Source organism: Castor canadensis, chromosome 9, assembly GCF_047511655.1.
Source record: "Castor canadensis chromosome 9, mCasCan1.hap1v2, whole genome shotgun sequence".
NCBI lineage: Eukaryota > Metazoa > Chordata > Mammalia > Rodentia > Castoridae > Castor > Castor canadensis.
In genome coordinates, this window is record NC_133394.1 from 149,243,307 (window position 1) to 149,267,326 (window position 24,020).

Genomic DNA, 24,020 nt, shown 5'->3' on the forward strand with positions numbered 1-24,020 from the left:
CCCAAGGTCAACCCTGGTCCTCCCTCCCCCTGCTCAGGCACAAGGAGGTTTCTGGCAGCTCATATGGCTCTCCCAGAAACTTGACACGTTCATGATGCAGCATTGTGTAAGACAGGATGGCCTCCAAACAGTCCTGGGTTCAAGTCCTTCTTCTCTGGCTTACTAGCCCTGGAACCTTGAACAAGGGTCTGAACTCTCAGAGCCCTACTTGCCTCATCTTTAAAATGGGAACAATATGTTACAACACCATGCAGAGATGTCATGGGTAAAAAAGACTCTACTTAGGAAATGGTAAGTACCTATACTAGTCACCTTTTGTGACACAAAATAAATGCCACATAACAAACAGCCCTGGATCTCTGCAGCTTAAAACAACAGTATTTATTTCTCCCTAATGATCTGCAGCCTGCAGGAGAAGATTTGCCGCAGACTGGGGGTCAGGTTCTGTTTGTTCTCTGTGTCTCTCATTCCCAGATGGTGGTTCTTTGGCACTTGCCCTTGTCCTGATTCAGGGGGAGTTGACAGGGCCACCCTGACCCCATGTTCACTTACAGCCTCTGTTCATATGGAGTGTGTGTCAACTCTGCTCATGCCCTGTGACCAAAGCTGGGCCAGCAAGAAATGTGCTCTGTCCACAGGGAAGCCGTGGGCTGTCCACACAGTCCACAATACACAGACACCATTGATGTTTCATAACCCCAAGTGGTTCAGAGAGCCAACCCTGTGTACCTGTCCCCTCTGCGGCCCTCTAATTCAGGTCCTCGCTGCTCTTCCCCTGCATGGTTGCTGGAGATTCCATTCAGCAGTCTCCAGAGGTTGGTGACTCCCCCATCCATCCAACGTTCCACCACCATGACCATACTGTGACACAGATGTGATGCCCTGTACCCATCCCGTGATTTGTCACAACCCTCTCATTGATCATTAATCCAACTAATAAAATTAATTGATTAACTCAAACACCTTGGCATGGCCCTTTACCTCCTGCTGGCCACCTGTTCGCCCAGCCTCATCTTTGTTAGTTGGGCCTTCCCAGCAGCCCCATCTCGCACCAGTGCTTCCGACTTCTTTCCAGCCCTGTGCCCTACACTTGTTCTTCTCCCTGCCTGGGCCATTCTGCCCGTTTTTTCTGAACAGAGGTGAACTTCCACTTGCCCTTCAACCCTGAACCCATGAAGGATCCTTCTGGAGACTCCAAGGAAGCTACCATCATCTTTGTGCTCTGGCCACACACCGCACCACCTCCTCTTTGACTCAAGAGCCCTCCACTGTGCTGTGACTATGTCCCCAAGGGCGTCAGTGTTACACCCTCAGCTAAAACCTGTCAATGGAGAAACCGAAACCTTTTCCTCTGTCATCTCTGTAGAGCAAAGATGCCCACTCTCCCCATGCAACATAATGCTAGAATTGCTGCCAGTAGCAATTAGACAAGAAAAAGAAATAAAAGATTTCCAAATTGAAAGGAAGAAGTAAAATAATCTCTATTTGCTGGTGACAGGACCTTACTGGAGAAGACCCTAAAGAGGCCACACCAAAAAAAAGGTTAGAATAAGTGAATTCAGTAAAGTTTCATAGTATAAAATCAGCATACTAAAATCCACGGCACTTCTATTTCCAAGTAAATAGCAACATGTTTAAGGAAATGAAAGACTCATTCATTGAAACCTATAAAATATTTTTTTGGAGATACTGGGGGTTGAACTCAAGGCTTTACACTTGCTAAGCAGATGCCTTCCTGCTTGAGTCACACCTCCAGCCCTTTTTGCTCTGGTTATTTTGGAGATAGGGTCTCACTTTTTCCCCAGGCAGACCTGGACCACAATCTTCCTATTTTATTTTTCTCACTGTCACTGGGATGACAGGCACACACAACCACTCCTAGCTTTTTTTCTGTTGAGATGGGATCTTGTAAATCTTTATTTGGCTTAGGCTGGTCTGGAACTGTGGTTCTCCTTATCTCAGCTTCTGCATAGCTTGGGATGACAGGTGCATGCCACCACACCCAGCTAGTGGTTGAGATGGGGGTGTCCCTAATTTTTTGCCCAGGCTGGCAAAGCCCTCAGCCTCTCAAGTAGCTAGGAGTATAGGCATGAGACACCATGCCTGGCTAAAAACTATAAAATATTGATGAAAGAAATGGAGAGAACATAATAGATGGAAAGTTATTTTGTGCTCATGGATGGAAGAATTAGCATTGTTAAAAAGCCCATGCTACCCAAACAATATGTAGATTCAATGCCATCTCTGTCAAAACCCCAGGTGTTCTTCACAGAAATAGGAAAACTGATACTAAAACTCACATGGAATCACAAAGACCCCAAATAGGCAAAGCAATCTTAAGAAGAAAAAGAAAAAAGACAGAGACATCACACTTCCTTGTTTAAAATTATATTACCTAGGCCTGGAAGTGTGGCTCCATGGTAGAGTGTGTGCTTAGCGTGCACAGAACTTTGGGTTCAAACCCCAGCACCAAAAGAAATAGATAAATACATCAAATAAAATCATAAAACCAATAGCAATCAAAATAGTATGGTTCTGTGGAAAAACAGACACCGAGACCAGCGGAATAGAACAGAGCCCAGAAATAAATCCGATATGTGGCCAAGATAACAACAAGTTACCAAGATAACACTAATTTTTAGCAAAAGTACCAAAAAGACACCATGGAGAAAAGGACAGTCTTTTTGATAAATGGTGCTAGGGAAACTGGATTTCCACATGCAAAAGGATGAAATTGGACCCTTCTCTCCCACCAGACACAAAAATCAACTCAAAATAGGTAAGACATAAATGCGGGACCTCAAGCCCTAAAACTCCTGGAAGAAAACACAAGGTGCCTTAGCTCCGATTTCTTGAGCCTCACACCAAAATCTCAGATTGCAAAATCCAGAATGAATAAATGGGACTACATCAAACTAGAAAGTTCCACACAGCAAAGGAAGCAACCAACAAAATAAAAAGGCAAACTACAGACCAGGAAAAATATTTGCAAACCACATATCGGATAAGAGTTTAATAGCCAAGATTTATTAAGAACACAGATAACTGTAGAACAAGAAAACATGACCCAATTAACTATGTGCAAAGGACTCAAGTAGACATCCAAAGTTGACATAAAAATGACCATAAAAATGAAATGGTGCTCATTGTCACTAATCATCAGGGAAATGCATATCAAAGTGACTATGAGATGTCACCTCCCCCCATTGGGGTGTGAATTGTCAGCAGACAAGGGCTGGCCGAGGGGCGAGGGCATGGACGGAAAGGGGCCAGTGGTCACTGTAGGTGCGAGCAGAGGTCCGTGCAGATGGGAAGCAGACTGCAAGGTGTTAACACAATGGACAGCAGCTGGCCCAGCCCTTGGGGCCCGAAACATGGAAGGAGCCCCGGCCAGGGTTGTGGGCACATTTAGTTTAATGACACCCATGTGGGGTGTGGAAATGAACCAGCCTAGAGATGAGGGGTCAGGCTGGAAGTGTGAACCTGGGGCTTGGTAGTGTCCCCAGGGTAAGTGGAACTTGGCTGTGTATGAGACCACCCAGGGGAGTAAAGTGGGGAGCCAAGAGGCTCCCCTAAGAACTCTAGACAGACAAGAGAGGCAGGGAAGCTTGCATACATTTGGAGAAGGGGACAGAGGCAGAGCCAGCCCCAGAAGAAGCGTGTCCTCAAAGCCAAGATTAACCCATGTGGTCCCCCTCACTCTGCAGACAGACAGCCTGAAACCCAGAGGACTGCTTGGTGCTCCAGGCCACCTAGCTTTGTCCAGGGCAAACTCAGATCGTAGCCCCTGTTCTCCAAGGCGCCATATTCTGCTTGGTGAATGCTTGGTGAGCCATTGCCCTCACCCATGGAGTTTTACAACACACTTTTTTATGCCAGTGTTCCGGAGGTCGGAAGTCCAAAGCGAGTCTGGCTGGATCAAATTCAAGGTGCTGCAGTGCTGTGGACACAGGCCCAGGGAAGCATCCTTCTTGCTTCTCTGGGGTCTGGCAGCTGTGGGTGTCCCCATCACCCCGAGCTCTGCCTCCATGGTCACATCACCAACTTTTCTGATGTCCCAGATTCATGGCTCCCTGTCTCACCTATAAGGATGCTTGTGGTAAAGAAGAAATTCAAATGGCCAGAAAACACATGAAAAAATGCTCACCATCTCTAGCAATAAAGGAAATGCAAATTAAAACCACGCTAAGATTCCACCTCACCCCTGTTAGAATAGCCATCATCAGCAACACCACCAACAACAGGTGTTGGCGAGGATGCGGGGGAAAAAGGAACCCTCTTACACTGTTGGTGGGAATGTAGACTAGTACAACCACTCTGGAAAAAAATTTGGAGGCTACTTAAAAAGCTGGACATCGATCTACCATTTGATCCAGCAATACCACTCTTGGGGATATACCCAAAAGACTGTTACTCCAGAGGCACCTGCACATCCATGTTTATTGCGGCACTATTCACAATAGCCAAGTTATGGAAACAGCCAAGATGCCCCACCACTGACGAATGGATTAAGAAAATGTGGTATCTATACACAATGGAATTTTATGCAGCCATGAAGAAGAACGAAATGTTATCATTCGCTGGTAAATGGATGGAATTGGAGAACATCATTCTGAGTGAGGTTAGCCTGGCCCAAAAGACCAAAAATCGTATGTTCTCCCTCATATGCAGACATTAGATCAAGGGCAAACACAACAAGGGGATTGGACTATGAGCACATGATAAAAGCGAGAGCACACAAGGGAGGGGTGAGGATAGGTAAGACACCTAAAAAACTAGCTAGCATTTGTTGCCCTTAACACAGAGAAACTAAAGCAGATACCTTAAAGCAACTGAGGCCAATAGGAAAAGGGGACCAGGAACTAGAGAAAAGGTTAGATCAAAAAGAATTGACCTAGAAGGTAACACCCACACACAGGAAATCAATGTGAGTCAATGCCCTGTATAGCTATCCTTATGTCAACCAGCAAAAACCCTTGTTCCTTCCTATTATTGCTTATACTCTCTCTACAACAAAATTAGAAATAAGGGCAAAATAGTTTCTGCTGGGTATTGGGGGGGAGAGGGAGGGGGCGAAGTGGGTGGTAAGGGAGGGGGTGGGGACAGGGGGGAGAAATGAACCAAGCCTTGTATGCACATATGAATAATAAAAGAAAAATTTAAAAAAAAAAAGGATGCTTGTGGTGACCCGGAGTCACAACAGATAATCCAGAAAGGCCTCCCCACCCAGAATCTTTGGCTTGATCGTGTCCACAAGGTCCCTTTTATGTACCATTTACAGCTGCTGGGGATGAGGACATGGACATGTTTGGGGGACATGATTTGCCCTGTCACTGGCTCTCCAGGCCATAGAGAGAAACAGAGGTCTGAGGGCCATCTCAGAACAGACCATTCCTGTGTGTAGCAAAACATCTGGTCTGTTCTCAGCTACAACCCCTAGGGCAGAGAACGGAAGTCATACGTAGAACCATCATAAGAGCCTGCAGGTGCCAGACTGCACATCACCTCCATCTCTCAGGGACATTTTGAGGAGGGCTCCTACTGTCACTGTTGAACAGCAGGGAACACAAATCCAGTGAAGGCCACTGGCAGCTGAGACCTGACCTCACAGCCTCACCCTCTCTCTGCACCTCAGCTGCTGGGTATGGACCATCCATCAGGCACCTGCTGGAGGGGCAGCTGCCTCCGTGCACAGCAGCAGAGGGAGAATCCAGGCCTCTCCAGAAGGTGCTGCCCCTTCTCTCTTCCTTCCTTTGGGGCCCAAACACATCTCTGCAGTTCATCCATGGTCATGGTCCAAATGATCTGCCATCCTTTTTCCTTGACATGCTGAGAGAGGTTCCACTTTGGGGACATGTGCGTGTCAGGGAAGGCGAACTCTGCCCTGATCCTCTCCCAGCCATACCTCTGCCACATGGCCCAGTGGACACAGCTGCACCCCTCTGCCCTGTCGCTCTGTGGGCCTTAGTCCTGTCGATAAATCACTGGCAAGGCGTTGGAAGGACCATGTGCTGTGTGGAAGGCGGTGAACCATCTGGGCTGAGGCCCTGTCTTCACAGCGTCCTAGGGAGGACGCCTTTGCCAGCCAAAATGTGGGCCTCCCCAGGGCTGCTGCAGACACCCCTGACCTCTGGCTGGTCCCTGGGGTTGGAACCTAAGGGCACTTCCAAACTAAGACAGATTTTTGAGAGTATTCATTAAGCTTGGTCAGCTGCAAATAACCAAGAACTCAGCACAGCAGGTGGCCCCGGGGCCAAGTCCAACCCACCACCTACTTCTACAAGTATTTATTGGCACAAGCCACACCCACCCATCTATGCGTTGTGGGCGTTACTTTCACAGTTCAAGGCCACAGAGACCACAAAGCCTGACTAGCTGACTATATAGAAAAAGGTTGCCTGCTTCTGGCTTAAACAGTGATAACATTTGAGTAATTCTTGTAGCAGAGAGTCCCAAGGAGAGTGGCTCCAGAGTCATACAGAGGCCCAGCAATGTCCTCAGAGCAGCCATATCTGGTCTCCTTCCTTGGCAACTTGGCCTCTCCTGCATAACTGGCTGCTTCATGGTCACAAACTGGCTGCTACAGCTCTAGATTGACTTCTCCCATATCCACATTAAGGCAAGAAGAAGAGCAGGCCTCCTCCTAATCTTTCTTATTTAGGGATCAAAAGCCTTTTGGCATAGCTACTCAGGGAGCAGAAATCAGGAGGACCGTGGTTCAAAGCCAGCCTGGACAAATAGTTCCTGAGACCCTATCTTGAAAAAAACCCATCACAAAAAAGGGCTGGTGGAGTAGCTCAGGTGTAGGCCCTGAGTTCAAACCCAATAAAAGCCTTTTGGAGTCACCCAGTATAGGCCTTTTCCCTCTCATTCTCTAGTGAGTATCTAATGCTCAGTGAGCATTTTCTGTAAAATGCCAGATAGGATATACTTTAGGCTGGCAGGACACATAGGGTCTCAGAAGCATTACGTGTGTGTGTGTGTGTGTGTGTGTGTGTGTGTTACAACCCTTCAACAATGTCACATCTATTCTTGTCACGGTTTGCCAACATGTGGTCTGGAACCCTGTACAAGCCCAGTTTCCAGCAAAGGAGGGAGGAGGGAAGGGTTTAGTGCACTTAGCTCAGACCAATCACCCAAGACTGGAGTGTCCAGAGACTTCTGCAGAGGCTCAGAGGCAACAGTTGCTGCTGAAGAAAGACAACCATGACTGGAAGCCTGCCCTGGCGAAAAGTTATCAAGACCCTGTTTCAAAAAGTAAGTCTGATGTAGTGGTCCACATTTATAATTCCAGCAACTCAAAAGGCAGAAGTAGGTGAATTGTGTTTTGAGGCTATGTGGGCTAAAAGTGTGAGACCCTCTGTAAAGATGGGGCATGGTTCAAGTGGTAGAGCACTTGCCTGAGGCTCTGATTCAAATCCCAGTACTGTTAGAGAAAGAAGGGAAGGGGAGGGGAGGGAGAGGGAGAGAAGGGAAGGGAAGAGAGAGAGGGAAAGAAAGAGGATGGAGGGAGAGAGGACAGAGGGAGGGAGAGAGGACAGAGGAAGAAGGAAGGAAGGAAGGAACGAACGAACGAACGAAGGAATCAAAGCCCTGCTTCTTTCCCAAGGAAGAAGTAAATACCAACCCCTGGGCTTCTGTCCAAAGTGTCCCTCTGGTCCCCCAGCCAGCTCTGAGAACAAGGGGTGGTGGGGAATGACACTTTCACCCTATTGGCCTCTTTCTTACAGCCAGGCTGAAGGCGCCCTCTTGTGCCTTCAAGAAGAGTGGAGGACTAGATTCAAGCAGTGTCCCTACCACAGCCTTCAAATTGACAGAGGGAACAACTGGGGCAAGCCTGTGGGCCACCTGTCCCCGGCCCTTCTCCAAACCCTGTGGCGTGGGGCAGGGAGAGCAGACAAGGAGAAAGGAGCACAGAGAGTGGACAGAAGTGGAGGCTGGGGAGGGACTGAGTAGGGTCAGAGGCGAGCTGTGACTCACAGGGTCTGTTGGGACAGATGACCCGTCCTGGGACAGCCAGTGCAGTGAAGTGGGAAAGGCACCAGCGCCCCCTGCTCACCACACTTCTCCACAGCAAGAAGCCAGATGTCCCCCAGTTAATCCAAGTTCAGCATTTTAGAAGTGGCTGAAAAGTGAGATGTTCTGCCAGTTGACTGAGTTTTCTGTACACGTGCCCTCCATTGATCCACAGATATCTTTGCTCGATTGATTTTCTTTTTTTTTTTTTTTTTTTCATTTTTCTTTTATTATTCATATGTGCATACAAGGCTTGGTTTATTTCTCCCCCCTGCCCCCACCCCCTCCCTTACCACCCACTCCACCCCCTCCCGCTCCCCCCCTCAATACCCAGCAGAAACTATTTTGCCCTTATCTCTATTGATTTTCTTTTTTAAAGAAGCTATGGCTCACCGAAAGGAAAAGGCAATGGACAGAGCTCTGTGTCCCTAAGACCACCCCAGCAGGTCAGCTGCTCTTGGCATTCTCGTGGCTGAGGCCCCAGGACTGTACTGATGCACTGAGAACAGGGGTAAATGCCAACCAAAATGCAGCGACTGCGGGGCGGTGTGAATCAGCACCTTGTCGGACTCAGTAAGGAAGGTGCTGAGCACGGCAAGGACACAGCAAGGAAGGAAACCACCTAAGTATCCCCAAATGTCCTGATCACAGTTGACATGGCATGTCCATTCGTGAGATGTGTGTTAAATCCGCCCAAAATCATACTGCAAAAGAGCACTCAGTGTCGAGGAAGAGTTCAGGAGCCTCAGCCTGCTCCAGGGATGCATCTGCAAGGGAGGTGGCATCTGCATCTGACCTTTCAGCCAGGAGGGCAGGGGTCATAACGAGCACTCTAGTGGGCCAGAGCCCATGCCCTGGGGATTGGTAAATGCGGGACGGGCACACTGAGCGTTAAGAGGAAAGAAGCAAGTTACGCACAAATTCAGTGTCTGTAAGAATGATCCCAGCCATGATAGGTACCCAGGAACCCCATCACCAGCATTACCTCCGGGTCACAGTTTTGCAGCCCCTGCACCACTACATTTAGGGCCAGGTGAGTCTTTGGGGAGGAGGCTGTCCTGTGCATGTAGCCCCTACAGTGTCTCTGGTCTCCACCCAGGGGTGATAGCAGCTCCCCCTAGTGGAAACAATCAAAAACTGCCAAGTGTCCCCTGGAGAGAAAAGAACCCCAGGCTGAGAACCAATGCCCAGATGGAAGGTATTATAGATGACACGTTCCTTTGTTCTTAGAACATGTGCCTATTTTTTAAGCTTTATTCCTAAAATGAACACCAAGTATTTTAGTCATGTAAAAACGGTGTTTCTTAATTACTTGTCCAAAAAAAAAGTAAAAAACACCCAAATGCAAAGATATTTACATTAGTATTTAAAGTAAGTAAGCTAATTTTATTACAATTTTAAAATAGTTATGGAAAAATACATGAAGACCCTGTTCAAAGGTCAGTATTCCTTAGGAAATATTAAAATATTTATAATCTTTGGGGGTTAGGCATCCTGATTTTAAGTATGCAGTTGTTTCTTGGTACCCCTGAGGCATTGGTTCCAGGGCCCCCTGTGGGTCCCCAGATCCACAGATGGAGTCCCATACAAAACAGCATCGTCTTTGCATATGGCCTGCATGTCCCCATACACTTCCAATCACCTCCGATGACTTATTATACCCACCACAGAGCAAACGCCATGTGACAGTTGGTGGACTGTATTGTTTAGGGAACAATGACAGGCAAGATGTCTGTAATGTTCAGTGAAGACATAATTCTTTGAAATATTTTCTATCCAGAGTTGGTTTAATCTGAAGGCATGGAGGTCGCGGGGTCTAGAGACCCCGCTGCGTCTTTGAAAGCGGTTCTGAATATAAGAAATTCTCCACAAACATGAGTGCTTCCCACATCATTTATAAAAGCAAAAGGCTATAAACCATCTAAAACCAACAAGAGGAAACCAAGTTCCTTGTGGCACAGTCACTTGACAGACTGTAAGAGAAAGAGCTTATAACAATGTCAGCGGAAGGTTCTGCCATATTGCTGAAAGCTATAGGTAAAACTGAGAATCTTGGGCCGTTGTGAGCAGGGGCAGCAGTGAAAGCAATCCTGCCCATCATCGTGGTCAAAAGAAATACATCGAGGTGTTAAAAGTAGTGGCAGCTGAGCGGTGGAGTCACAGGTAAATTTTTTCTGTCTACTTTCCTGAAATGTCCAAATTTGTTATAATAATCATGTGTATACATTTCTAGCGAAAAAGAGAATGATATAACTTGTTTCTTAAAAATGCTTCAAAATGATCACAAATATATGCCAAAATTTCAGATAACAAATATATCTACATTAATCTATACACAAATTTCCATCAGGGTGATAAAAGTAACTTGGTTCAAACATGATGAAACCTCCTTAAAAATTAAAACACAAACTAAACGTGTTCAGGTCTACACTCACCAGCTCCGAGAAGGCAAAAATTAAGTGACTGCTGAGCAGATGGTGAAGGAAAGAGGCTGGGTGTACTCACATGACACATTACAAACAGAAAAGGCTTTAGATGAGAAAAACCAGCTGAAAGAGACTTTTTTCCAGCCTAGGAATCACATTCTTTGAAAATGGACGGAATCACTTGGAAGGAGATCAAATAATTTGGTTTTGATTAGACTTAAGTGATCCAGGACAGATTTGGGCCACCTCACAGGTTTTTGTTGTTTGCCTCACCAAGGGTGATAGCAATTCCAGCCCACAGGAAGCAAACTCAGCAGACAAAGGGTGCCCTTCCCATATCTGTCAGCCAGTATCTGCCCAGCCTGCCATTCCCAGGTGGCTCCCTTGTTCCCTCGCCCCCTCCTCCATGTCATGTGGACACAGCCTACAGCTTACAATAGACCTCAAAGAGGGAAGCAGCTGCATGTATCCGGTAGAAAATAGAAAAGGGCATGGCTAGGTTGACCACAATTATCCAGGGTTCAAAGCCAAAGACAATTTCCTCCAATCCGTTGTCATACTCGGGGCGACAGCCAAAGGCGGGAGGTATCCAAAGCTGTAAGAGAAGAGGAAACCACCTGTTAGGGTTGGAGTCTACAGTGTCCCCGAGGTCTCCTGTGCTGGCTTGACAGCTTCTGAGAGGTGACGGACCATGAGGGTCTGAATTCCTCAATGGGTTCACCCGCCAATGGCCTATTAGAAGGTGGGACCTACTTGGAGGACACAGGTCACCAGAGGACCCTTTGCATCTTGTCCCAGGACCCTTCCCGGCGCTCTCTCTCTCTCTCTCTTGCTCTTGCTCTCGCTCTCTGCTTCCTGGCTGCCATGAGGTGAACAGCTTTCCTCTGCCATGCCCCTTCTGCCATGAGGTTTCTGCCTCTCTTCAGGCATAGCAGCACTGGAACCAGCTGACCGTGAAGCAAAATAAATTCTTCCTCCTCTTTATGTCTTTAATCTCAAGCACTTTGCAATGAAAAGCTAAATAGCATATCATCTGTCCAGCGAGCAGCTTCCAAGCCACGCAGGGACCCCACCCCAATCCCAGGCACCACAGATGCTGATCCAGACTCTGCAGGGCCTGAGCCACACCTGTCAAGTGAGGAGACTATCCAGCATCCCGATAGGGGACCATGAGCTCCACGAGCCTGCACTGACCCCCTCCTTCCCTCCCTACTTCTCCTTGCAGTCAGATCCATCTGATTCTCTCCATCCCCACAGCTCTTACTCAGCCTCAACCTCTTCGTCTATAAGATGGGAACACAGACACCTCTCTGAGAGGGCCCAGATGAGAATAAAATGAGAATTAAGTTTGCAAAGCTTAAAGCAATAACCTCCTGTTCTTGCTGCTTGTGGAACTTACACACTGGTCTCCAGCCCTTCCTCACCATCTGACCAAGCTTCCATCCTCTCCAGCACCCCTGAAGTTGTTGGGGCTCCCTTGCCTATCCTGGCCTGTTTCTCTTTCTTACTGTGCTTCTGAAGTTCTCCGCTCCCATGCCGTGGTCAGCCTGACCCCACTGATCCCGGAGCCATGTCCTGTGCAGCCCTCCCTGCTCCAGTGCTGGCTGAACCCAAAGACTCCCAACAGACAGAACAGCGCAAAAGCCCCAGGAAGTCATTTCCTGGATTAGGTTACAGAAGGGACTATGGACCCTCTCACCATGCTCTCTTGCAAGAGAGGAGGATGGGGTCCTTCGCTGAGCTGCCCTGTGGACAGGCCACGTGCAAGGCATCCAAGGGGAGCTCAGGCCAACCGCAGCCCTCTGTCCAACAACCCACAAGGGGCAAATCCTGCCTGCAGCAACTGCATGAGTTCTGAGTTGGGTCCCCAGGGTAAAGCACTGAAAGTTGTGCAGCCCTGGCCTCCTAGCCTGGGAAGAGCAGACAGCCCGCTCCTCTGCACTTGGCTTCGCCCCCCAGAGAAGCTCTGAAATGGTAAGTGCAGGATGTTTTAAGTTGCTAAATTCAGGAGTTATTTCTTACGCACTAGTAAGGAACTGACACCCATGGCCTTCATTTCCAGCTCCACACAGGACTTTTTAGTGGCTCTGAGGGGCTCTCAGCCCATGTCCCCACCCTTTCTGCCCCATCCCCTCTACTGACTCGTTGTTCAGCCTCTTCATGCAGGTGGGTCCCAGTTCACTCCTGGGTCCCCTTCCCTTAGATCACATGACCCCTGGGGCTGCCACCCAGGCCTTGGCTATAAACCCCAGCCAGAGGCTTCTGACTTCCATCCAACCCTCCAGCCAGGTCCACTCTCAAGAACTCTGGGAAGCTTTCCCCCTGGCCATTTGGGTGTCCAAAACACAACTCACACACAGCCTACCTTCCCCATGTCTCCATCTTACCAGCAACCTCCTCCTCTACGTGCTCACACAAGACCCCAGATGTCATGTCACTTCACTCTTCCTCTAGTAACATCATCCACCACCCATCTCCTCAGCAAGTACCGAGTCCTCATCCCCAAGGAGATCCTCAGTCTGTCCCTGGCTCCACCTCCACCTGTCCAGGCTGTCCTCTCTCCTACTGTCACCCCGAAAGTCCATTCTCCATGTAGCTGACAAGTGGACACTATGGTCGGTGTCACTTCCCTCATTAATCCCCAGAGTCTTCCCAGAGTACTTAGAGTAAAATTCATACTCCTCCACAGGGCTCGAAGCCCTGTCACTCACTCCTTACCACCTCCACCCCTCCCCCACACACTACGAGTAACTCTGGCCTTATAAGAATACAAGCTGAACCCCCCTTTTTGAAATATATACCCCAGCAAAATGCAGCCTGTGGAATTACTAATACCTCCTTCTTTTCATTCATGAACTCCTTGCTTCACTTCTGTATCTCTGGCATAGTTCCTGGCACACAGAAGGTGCTCAATAAATGGCTATTAGAAGAAAGGAGGGGGTCTTCCCCTAGAGCCAAACTCAGAGCTGCCCATCACTGCCTGCCCATCTGGTGAGGTTGAGGTGCAAGGGTCAAGTTGAATCAGGAGACCCACGGCCATTCTTGCTTCATTCAGGCCCTCCCAATTATGTGGCCCTAAGGTAATACCAAAGTGACAGCCCCTGGCGTGCACCCACTGCACTTAGAAGAAGGAAGTTAAAAGCTTCAGAGCTGACGGGGAAGCAGGGCAGACGAGATGAACAGGAGGCTGGTGGTAGAGAGTTGACGTCACCAGAATGAGGGCTAGTGCCTTTGAGGCTGGACATCCCCACCAGCCCCTGGCCACCCATCACAGAGGCCCGTGTGGTCCAAAGGTCTCTGGCTGTACTTTTAACTGGGTCCCTGCCCTCCTTCCTCCCACGTGATGCGTTCGCTCCTTCCTCTACTCTCCATCCCCACCATCGCCCTGGCTAAGGTGCAAGGCTTCAGTGCTGGTCTCCTGCCTCCAGCCCTCACCTCTCCATCCACTTCCAGGAGTGATCCCGAGGCACAGTTCAAGAGGGTCCTCCTTGTCCTCCACAACCATGTTCAGAGCATCGACTTTTAACCTTATACTTACTTTTGGAAGTGCTGGGGCTTGAACTCAGAGCCTTCTACATACTAGTCAAGTACTTATTTTTATTACAAACTGCCTTCATGCCTTATTTGAAAAGGGCAAGGACGAGATTCATTGATTTGAAATAATAATAATGAGATTACCGAAATATTGCAGAGGAACAAAAAGGCTGTGATGTTCCTGAGGACTCTTCTCTTGGTGTCACCCTGCAGGAGCCAGGAGTGGCAGGCTGAGCCCGGGACCCCTTCCCAGCACCTCTCTCGTTCCTCTTTGCCACCTGGTTGTAGACACAGGTTCCCATTGCCTACACGTGGCACAGCCCCACCCTGGGGCCCTGCCACCGCTCCCCTCCCAAAGTAGGAAGCCACCAGGGCAGTGTCATCGCCACTGCACACGGTGACCACCCGGAGAGTCTGGATGGCCTCGGAGAGCCCGTCCGGCTCGCGGTGGACAGACTCGATGATGAAGAGGTTCTGTATGTACTTCTCCACGATCACCAGGATGGAGTAGGGCAGGTTGTACCAGGTGTAGGGCGGGCAGGTCTCGGCGCAGACGGTGGCCAGGATGGAACCCCAGGAGATGAGCCAGGAGCCGGAGGCGGTGCCCACCAGGAGGTCAGCATCCAGCTTGCGGGCTGGGTTTTTGGACTCATCCAAGGCTCTCTCGTCCAGCCTGTAAATCCGGATCCCCAGCAGCCCGGCGGCCCCCATGAGCAGCAGCAGGGTGATGGCGTACAGGTAGAACATGGTGAGCACCGACTCGCTCTTGGACTTGGAGCGCCCAATGTGGATCAGGTACACCACCACCACTGCGATGGTGGCGGCCAGTGCCGTCAGGCCCAGCGCCGAGCCTGCCAGGACCCCGTTGAACTTGAGCTGCATCCTCTGGTGCCGAGGGCCGTCCACATTGCGCCCGATGTTCTTCCATAGCACGTACAGCATGGTGGAGGCCAGGATCTGGTACTCGATGTTGAACGGGTACAGGTAGTAGATCCCGTGCGCGATGGCCGAGCAGAGGCCTGGGGGCGTGCAGTTGCAGGGCGGCGTGTGGTCATCCAAGGCTAGGGACAGGCAGAGCACAGGGAGGGCGGTCAGCACAGGCCACGGCCAGGCAGAAAACACAGAAAAACTGTGCCGCAGTAAGAGGACGCCTGGCTTGTGTAAGGTTCCCCGACAGGCACAGTCACACGGTGCCATGCATTTCGGTGCAATGTGACATCCATCTTTCATAGGTCACAGTCAAAAAAAGAGTGAACATATATATGGATATATATACACATATGCAGTATCAAATCAACTAGAAATGAATAAAGAGTACACTACAAAAATAACCGAGCATTTGGCTGTGTTTCTGGGCAGTTGTTATAGATCTTTCTTTCTTTACACTTTGCCTTATTATAATTCATAACATGCGTGTGTGTTTGCAAACTCAGACGGAAAAACTTGAGAGCAGCCTCAACTACCCTCGCTCTTGCAGGACACTGCAATTTTCCGATTGTAAGGTGCTTCCCCTCCGCTTATAACTTACACAGTCCTATGCAAAAGATGGCTCAGACTAACAGCCCACGAGAGCCAAGAGTCCTGTTTTGTAAGTCAGTCTAATACTGTATTTTCACAAAGAGCCTGAAGGCCAGCTGCTAGGACACCAATCCTGGCTCACACACTTACTTGCTGTGTGACCTCGGATGGATTACTTAACTTCTCTGTGGCCTAACGGCTACCTCCATGCAATAGTTAATACTGCCGCCCTCAGAGCACTGGGGCCAGAGTTAATAAACCACTTTACATGTCTAGAACTGTGCCAGGTACTCAGCAAGTACTTAATAAATGTTTGCTTTTATTATTTTTAAGCAATTTAAGCACATCTTATGTGGCTTCAGACTGCAATTTTTTGGGGGTGATGGGGGGACTTGGATTTGAACTCAGGGCTTCTTACTTGCAAAGCAGGCACTCTGCAGCTTGAGCCACCCCTCCAGCCCTTTTTAATTCTTGTTAATTTGGAGATGGGGTCTCAGAAACTATTTTCCTGGACTGGCCTCCAACTGTGATCCTCCTGATTTCAGCCTCCCAAGTAGCTAGGTGGCCTGAGCCACGGATACCCAGCTCTGTTTGCTTTTTCTTATTGTTGTCACTGCTCTTCTGCTACGGATGGACACCAAGGAGGGAATGAGGCCACAGACAGGGAGATGCACTGGGCTGACTTTTCCCAGCAGGGGGCTGCTAGCCGGGGTGGTGAAGCAGTCAGACCATGGCCTCTCACTCTGCTGTCCTCGCCCCCTGTGAGGGAACAGCCTCAGTAGCGGGCGGCACGTGAAAGGTGGAAGAGATGGTTGAAAGCTCACAGTTCAGATCGTCTTGCCTTACAAAGAGGAAAGGTTGGCACAGAGAAGCTGAGTGTCTCCCAAAGGTCACACAGAGAACAAGAGCCAAACTTGAGACATCCTGTCCCCAGAGCTTTGCCCTCAACCCGGATGTCCTCAGACAATGTGATAGGTCATAAAATGCTCAGGAATTTGGGAAGAAGGGCTGACACAGTGGCTTACATCTGTAACCCCAGTTACTCGGGAGGCAAAGATTGGGAGAATCAAAATGCAAGGCCAGCTGGGACCAAAAGTTAGCAAGACCCCATCTCCATCAGTAAGCCAGGTGTGTTGGTATGCACTTGTGGTCCCAGCTACAAGTAGCTAGAAAGGTCAGAGTTCAAGTTGGCCTGAGCAAAAATGCCAGACCCTATCTGAAAAACAACTAAAGCAAAAAGGGCTGGGCTGTGGTTCAAGTGAGAGCACCTGCCTAGCTCAGTTTAACTGACAAAAACAGAGTTTGGGGAGAAAATGCAAAAATTTACACTTCAGACTCTCAAATAGGAAGAGGGAAGAATAAAAATGAGCAAAAATAGTAAGTCAACCCAGTTAACTAAACACTTCAAATTCACTTCAGCCACTTACCACGAGGCTTCTGTGGAGTGCTAAAGTCATGCTGTTTGTAGGAAAAGCTGATGGCTTTTCCTTACTAAATTTTCCTTAATTAAAAACACGAACAAAGACGACGACCACCAATCTGCCATGGTCAAAAACAAAGACACTGGTTTCTCCCATAAACTGGACTGGGAGGAATGCTTACCCAAATGACAGCCATCCCAGCCCTGTAATTACGCCTGGTGTTCCTGCTGGGGGGCAGGGTGAAGCTGGGAGATCTGGTGTGTCTGCTGGGGTGAGTCAGGGGCCCTCAGCCCCTAGATGGTCTGGGGCCCTCAGCCCCTGGGGTCCACACCGCCCCCTCGATGGTCTGGTCCCCGCCCAGCAGCAGGAGGGTGGCCTCCCTGCACACTCACCTATCGTGATGTTCCCGAAGCCCAGGGTGGCCAGCCGCGCCTTGTGCTCGTTCAGCTGGTGCTTGGACTCATTCAACACGCTGTTGGCCCACAGAAGCAGGTTGGTGAACACCGAGTGGATCACCCCGAACCTGGAAGGCACAGCTCTTATTCCTGAGCAGCCCTGGGGGGGCTCCAAGCCCAGGGGGGAGACAGGGACGTCGCACACGCACACACGTGTGTGTACACACCAATGCACATGTGTCCTCAGACACAGTGCTGCTTCCGCTGGGCAGCCCAGGCTCAGGGTGGGTCAGTCCGGTCTATGGGAACTTCCCAGCCACAGCGTCTTGGTGTGCCACCTTAACCCTGAACTTTCCAGGGCTCACTCATTATCTGTGGGACATCAAAGAAGCCAGGTCTAGGGAGCAGGACTGTGGGGAAGAAAATTTGCTAAAGGCAAGCAACAATGAAGGGACGGTGACAGAGATACACTGGAGATCTGCAGAGTGGGTACACTCTTACTGCTGACTGACCAATGCACCCTCCCTGCCTCCCACCTACCTTCAGTGACATTGAAACAAGCCAGATACACTTACGACAAAGCTTGGCCATTCCAGCCAGGGGGGTGTGAGGTACAGTCTACGGAGCACTACTGAAAAGCTCTGAATTTTTTTTTAATGAAAAAAAATACTCTTGAGTATAGACATAAAGGCTGGAGTTGTGGCAGCCATCTTATGACAATGAGTCAACCAACATATGATGAAGCCCCAAACCCAACAGAGGATGGCAGAGTAGAAACCTAGAAAAGACCTTCTCAATGATGACATTATTGAGCATTATTGAGTCCCAGCCAGGTTCAAGAATTAGCCATAGTCACATGTAGAGTGAGTGGTCACAGCAGGGTTTGAAGAGCTCAGTGAGCCTCAGAGCTACAGTCTGACTCCACCACACTCACTGTCCCCCAAGGAAGAAGGTAGAAAGGGGGAAAAAGGGGAGGATGAACTTTGGACTCTTGGGAAGGGGGGGCGGGGGGGGGGACAAAGTTCCCACTGTCCCTGCTGGCTGTGACTTCTCCAGTTTCCCATGCCTGTGGGCTGAAGACGTGTCCATGGGGCAGCTTCGAGGCGTGAGCAAAGTGCCTGGCGGGGAGCAGGTGCAGCACCCTGGTGATTTGAGCGAGGCTTCTCAACACATTGTGTGGAGCTGATCTCTTGGAAGCCTGGGAGCAGAGCCCCCCGCAACATCTAGCCAAGAGTCCACTTGTCCAGGATCTGACACAGTGCACGCTCAGCCCGCCCTGCCTGTCCCCTGAGCACTGACCCCAGCTGCCCCAGGGCTCCCAGGAGCCCCTGCGGGCAGAGCCTCCTCACGCAGCCCTGGCTCCCCTGGGCAGGTGCATGACACCCAGGCACGAGTCAGAAGGAAACAGAAGCCCAGGGCATCTGAGTCAGGTGCTGGCCCATGTGCCAGGCCCGTGCTCACCCTGTGGCTATAGATGGCGCCAGCCTCCATGGGTGACTCAGAGCTTCTTTCTATAAAGCCTGTGACAAATGCAGACAGCGCTGATTGCCTTGCCTGCCGGTTCTCTTCTACTCACATTGTGTACAGCACCCTTTCTCTCTGCGCTGTCACAGGCCATGTGGCTTTGTCCAGCCCCAGGCCCACTGAAGCCAACGAGGCAGTGCTGCGGCCATGGACTGTCCTACAGTGCAGGCGCCCTGCGAGCACAGCCCCTGTCCCCTAGGCCTGATCCAGCATTGGTCCCACAGGGCAGGCGTCACTCCCCAAGCCTCAGTGCCTCTCCCACACCACAACCCCAACCCACAGCTACGGGAACACTCACACGAGCCAGTCATGGTCTCCAGGTGTTTTCAGTTCCACTTTGAGAAAAGCTGACCCTAAAAACTACACATCTGGGGAAAGAAAGGGACCCAAACCAGTAAGAAGAATTCTCAGCCCAGGAGAGAACTATCTCCTGGAAGCGTGGGGTGGGGGCCAGAGGCTCAAAAAACCGGGAGGAAACAGCGAGTGCGGGCAGGTGACACATTCGGAAGTCCTCAGGGCCTGGCAGGAAAGGTGAATGAATAAGGCAGTCCTGGGTCACATTAGGGAATGGTAGGGACTGTGGCAAACAGAGGGGCCAACCCCTCTAGGGGAGCCCCAAACCCGTCTCTTTCCCTTTGTTGTCATGCCAAATCTCCCACTTCCTTTACAGAAGTCCCAGTCTCAAATTTAAAGGTGGTGAGTCAAACCCTAAACCTGTTCGCCCTCAAACAAAACAGACTAACTGCAGCTACGTCTACAGGCGGCTCAAACCACTGGGTCTCCAGTTTAGGACTGAGGCCCCGGCACAGTGTCATCCAAAGAAAGACGAGGCAGGACACAGGTGGGAGCCACAGGTGTGCTTTTAGATTTCCTGAAGACTTCATCAAGACATCAGTGAGGCTGGGGACATAGCTCAGTGTGGAGAGCTAGCCTGCCCTGAGGGAGGCCCTGGGTTCCATCCCCAGCAGGGAGGGAGGGAGGGGGGAGGGGATAAATACATATAAACGTAAATAAATAAGGGCAAAGGAACAAGTGAGCCTAACTGTGGTAATACTTTGTCAATTCCACTGTATCTAACACCGCGTCACGTCAATGTATAATCAATCCCCAAAACCATTCCCGAGTGCCTTATCTTCCAGTCTGACTTTCACTGTGGCCTCTGGAATCCAGGCTGTATTTTACACATGTCACTTTGGAGCAGCCACAACCCACGTGCTCAGGGGACCAGTGGCTGCTGTCCTGAACAGCGCAGACTGAGGAAGGGCAGGGGCTGCCCTGCTTGGGGGGAGCTGGACTGAAGCAAAGAGGGGTGCTGCACCTGTCATCCCCCAGCCATGCTAGCACCGCAGTGTCGGGACGCAATGGTGGATTCGGTCACCATCCAGCCCACAAGCAGCAGGCTGCCCGGCCTTGGCATTGGTGATGCTGCTCTGAGCCTCAGTTTCCTCATCTGCTACATGGGATCCTGACCATGTCTATTGTCCCTCACCAGCAGGGCTATCCTAAGAGGCCTCATGGTGAAGGACCACAGGAACCAGGGAAAGGACGGTGCTTCGTAAAGGCACCACTTAGCCAGGACTCCGGCTACAGGTCAGACACTCGCTGAAAACTCTCTGCCTTTATCCTGGCGATACCTTGCTAGGACTTTAATGCAAAAAGATAATTAGACTTGTTCAAAATACTTTTGGCTGAAGGTGTTCAAAGCAGTACTACTCACAGTAACAACCGAATGGAAAGTGTAAACGACCCAGCTATGTCCCCACTACACCCTAAACTCATAGGCTGAAAGCCTCATCCCCAGGGTGCCTGTATTTGAAGGCGGCCTTCAAGGAGGTGACTCAGATTCCCTGAAGTCATCAGGGTGGGGCCCTAGCCCAACAGAACTGGCGTCTTTATAAGAAGAGAGACCAGGTCTCTCTCTCTCTCTCTCTCTCTCTCTCTCTCTCTGTCTCTCTGTCTCTCTCTCTCTCCCTCTCTCTCTCTCTCCCCCCCCATCTGGAGTCTCCTGGTCTTAATGAGAACCCCACCTCCAAACACTATGCCATTGCCGGGCAGGGCCTCAACACAGGCATTTGGGGGCACAAGCATCCCTCCCATCACAGTTCTATTATGGGGACCCTGACATGCCACTGCATCCTTACAAGACTTATGGGGTAAAAAGTACAGTTTGTAAAGAGTCACTTTGTGGCGTGGGTGAAGCCAATCCCACCGCCTAGGACAAAATCGGGAAGCACGGAGCCCGCCTTCAAGGAGGTGACTAAGGTTCCCTGAAGTCATCAGGGTGGGGCCCTAGCCTGATAGAACTGGCGTCTTTATAAGAAGAGAGACCAGGACAAAATCGGGAAGCACGGAGCCCGCCCCCTGGAGGTGGAGGGAGGAACAGCAGGCCACGTGCGCACACTCACTCAGGCCCTCCGCTGCCACTTGTGCGCTGCTGGCTTCTTGGGACAGGACTCTTGACCTGTGGGAGCCCACTGCCTCCCTACTTAATGCAAACAAGAAGAGTCACCCTCACCCCCCCTGCGTGTAGACTGACTGGATGTGATAATGGACTTGGGAGTCTTTGCCAGTAATAACAGACAATTAAAGCTATCTTTGACAGGTGTTTGGGGTCCTGGACCTCGATCGCCCACTCCCCACCCTTGGGGCACAGCACCAGTGCGCACTTCTGCCCTCCCTCCCCTGGTCCTCCCCAGCTGGAAGTGGAACGTCTGACAGTAATAACACTGGGGTTTAAGATCCCTGTGGAGGTCACTGCCAGGATCACATGGTGCATGCTGAGCTCAATGCCAACTCCAGGGCACCACTCACATAGCCAAGGAGACCTGGACACACCATTGCCACCAGCACTGTGCACAGTGGGAGCTCACCAGATGCCCAAGCGTTTATTGACGCGGCTCCTCATTGCACAGTGAGGTCAGTGGAGCCTATCTGTATTTCAATAGCTTATTAAAATCCTTCTATCCAGTGATCACATAGAAATCAGTCTTTTAACTATCAGCTGCTGTCTTAAATGACAGGAGGAAGTTTTTGTTCCCATGGGGAGTTTGTACAATGAGAGACCCTCTAGAAAGCCAGGCGCCATCACCTGCATGTGTATACACAGGCCTGCCTTACACTTGCGCTTGAGGAATTCACCCCGTCTTCCCAGAGATTCTTACCTCAATTCTCATATGAGCTAATGACAGACCCCAAACTCACCCAGCATTTGTAATGTGGCAGGCACAAGCTGTTCACTTGTGTCTCCATCCTCAGAGGAAGCTACCTTATTGCCCCATTTCACAGATGGGAAAACTATGGACCATGAAAGAAAATCAGGTGAGACGGCAGAGTTCAAAACCACATTGCCTTCTTCTGGGACTGTCTTGGAAGGGTCTAAAAGGTAGAGTCCCCTCTCCCCTCCTGAAGGGGCTTTGCTTTTTTAGGACCAAGAGGGGGGCTGGTCTCAGCATTTATAACCCTGGCAGAATGGCAGTCATTAGTTCTGTTTGGTTGAAATGTTCGGGAATGTCACATTCAACATGCAAAGTCACAGTTTTTACCTTTCCAGGGTTTTGAAAGACTGGATAACATCCTTTGCATGCCCCCAAAGAAAATATACCTAGACAGAAATAAAGGAAGAAAAAGTGCATCAGTGGAGAAGCTGGCATTTATATTTGTATACTTGAGAAGTTATAAAGCTTGAAGGAAAATGCTGAGGAAATGAGTGGCCTCCAACCCCAAGAAAGGCAAGTAGCCATCCTGGTCTCAAAGGCAGTGCCATTCCCCCAGGGGAGGGGGACGGAGGGACAATATTCCAGGAGCAGATGGGAAGCATAGCAAGCCCTGCCAGCTCTGGAGCACTGATGAACTTGGTGTGGCTAAGGAGCACAGATTCAGCAGACATCACTTAATACATATCTGGGAGGCAGAATTTATCTCGTGTTGAAGAGAATCTTAGCTGGGCTCTGGTGCTACAGTAGACTGAAGATGTCAGTTTTATTTGACCATCTATTAATGGATTATTTATTTTGCATTTAGTTTTCTGTGCTCCTGTATATTCTGGATATTAATTCCTTATCTGTTAAAGACAGCTGAAGATGTTCTCCCATTCCGTGGTTTGCTTCTTGATTCTGGTAACTGTTTCCTTCAACGTGCAGAAGCATTTTAATTTGGTGCAGCCCCATTTCTCAATTCCTGCTCTTGTTTGCTGGACAATTGGAGTCTTATTCAGAAAATAACTACCTAAGTCTATAACTTCTAGGGTTTTCCTATACTAGTTTTTTTCCTGTAGTAGTTTCAAAGTTTCAGCCTTGTGTAAAGATCTTTGATCCATTTAGAGTGCATTTTTGTACAGGGTGAGAGCTAGTCATCTAGTTCCAGTCTTCCTCATGTAGACAGTCAGTTTTCTCAGCACAGGACATTGTCTGTAAAGGACGTTTTCAAACTGGGAATTCAAAAATATTTGAGCAGTGAGAGTATCGCCAAGTTCATGAGCTACCAGGACTAGGGGAAAAGACTGATCTTGGCCATGACTTCTCCAAGCTCCAGCATCTTCCTTGGCAAAACCTGAGGCTGGATCCTACCATCTGTGTCAACACGGATGAGTCTGGAGGGTTCTGTGCTAAGTGAAACGTCCGAGCAGAGAAAGACAGGCTCGGCGTGACCTCACTCCCATACAGAGTCTCAGGAATGGAGAACTGGGTACTAGAAGCAGAGAACAGAACCATGACTGATGAAGAAATGGGGACTTATGGGGACGTGTAGCAAGAGCACCAAGGTGCAAATATGTAGGACGAACAAACCGGGAGACAGGACAGACAACTCAAGCACCATAACTGATAACACTGCACTCTGCACTGACGTTTGCTGAGACTAGATTGAGGTGCTCTTACCACAAACAACACCCAGGAAGGCAGCTCAGAAGATGACAGATAAGATCACTTGCTTGACTGTCGTAATCACCTTGCTGTGTATATGTAGATAAACGCATCGTGCTGTGTGTCTTCAATACGTAAAATAAAGGATAAGGAGAGTGGCGATCCAACACTGTCTTTTTAATGCACTTTTATTATTCATTGACATATTATGATTATAAATCTTTATGTAGCACAATGTGACATTTCATTGCATCAGACAATGTGAGATGACCAGGTCAGGGTAACTGGTCACCACAGACAGGTATCATTTTTTTTTGTACTGGGAAT

At 49.6% G+C, this 24,020-nt stretch overlaps 1 protein-coding gene across 1 annotated transcript in view; it reads right to left on the reverse strand.

The window, feature by feature from the left end:
- Window positions 1-9,116: 9,116 nt before the first annotated feature.
- Window positions 9,117-24,020, reverse strand: part of Otop1 (otopetrin 1) — a 30,046-nt gene continuing 15,142 nt past the window's right edge. The window contains exons 3-6 of the mRNA XM_020178364.2: window positions 22,377-22,435; window positions 17,308-17,438; window positions 14,121-15,037; window positions 9,117-11,037 (exon numbers count right to left, since the gene is read on the reverse strand). Of these exons, the coding sequence (XP_020033953.2) occupies window positions 10,867-11,037; window positions 14,121-15,037; window positions 17,308-17,438; window positions 22,377-22,435 (1,278 nt within the window). The 3' untranslated portion in view covers window positions 9,117-10,866. The remainder of the gene's footprint in view (window positions 11,038-14,120; window positions 15,038-17,307; window positions 17,439-22,376; window positions 22,436-24,020) is intronic.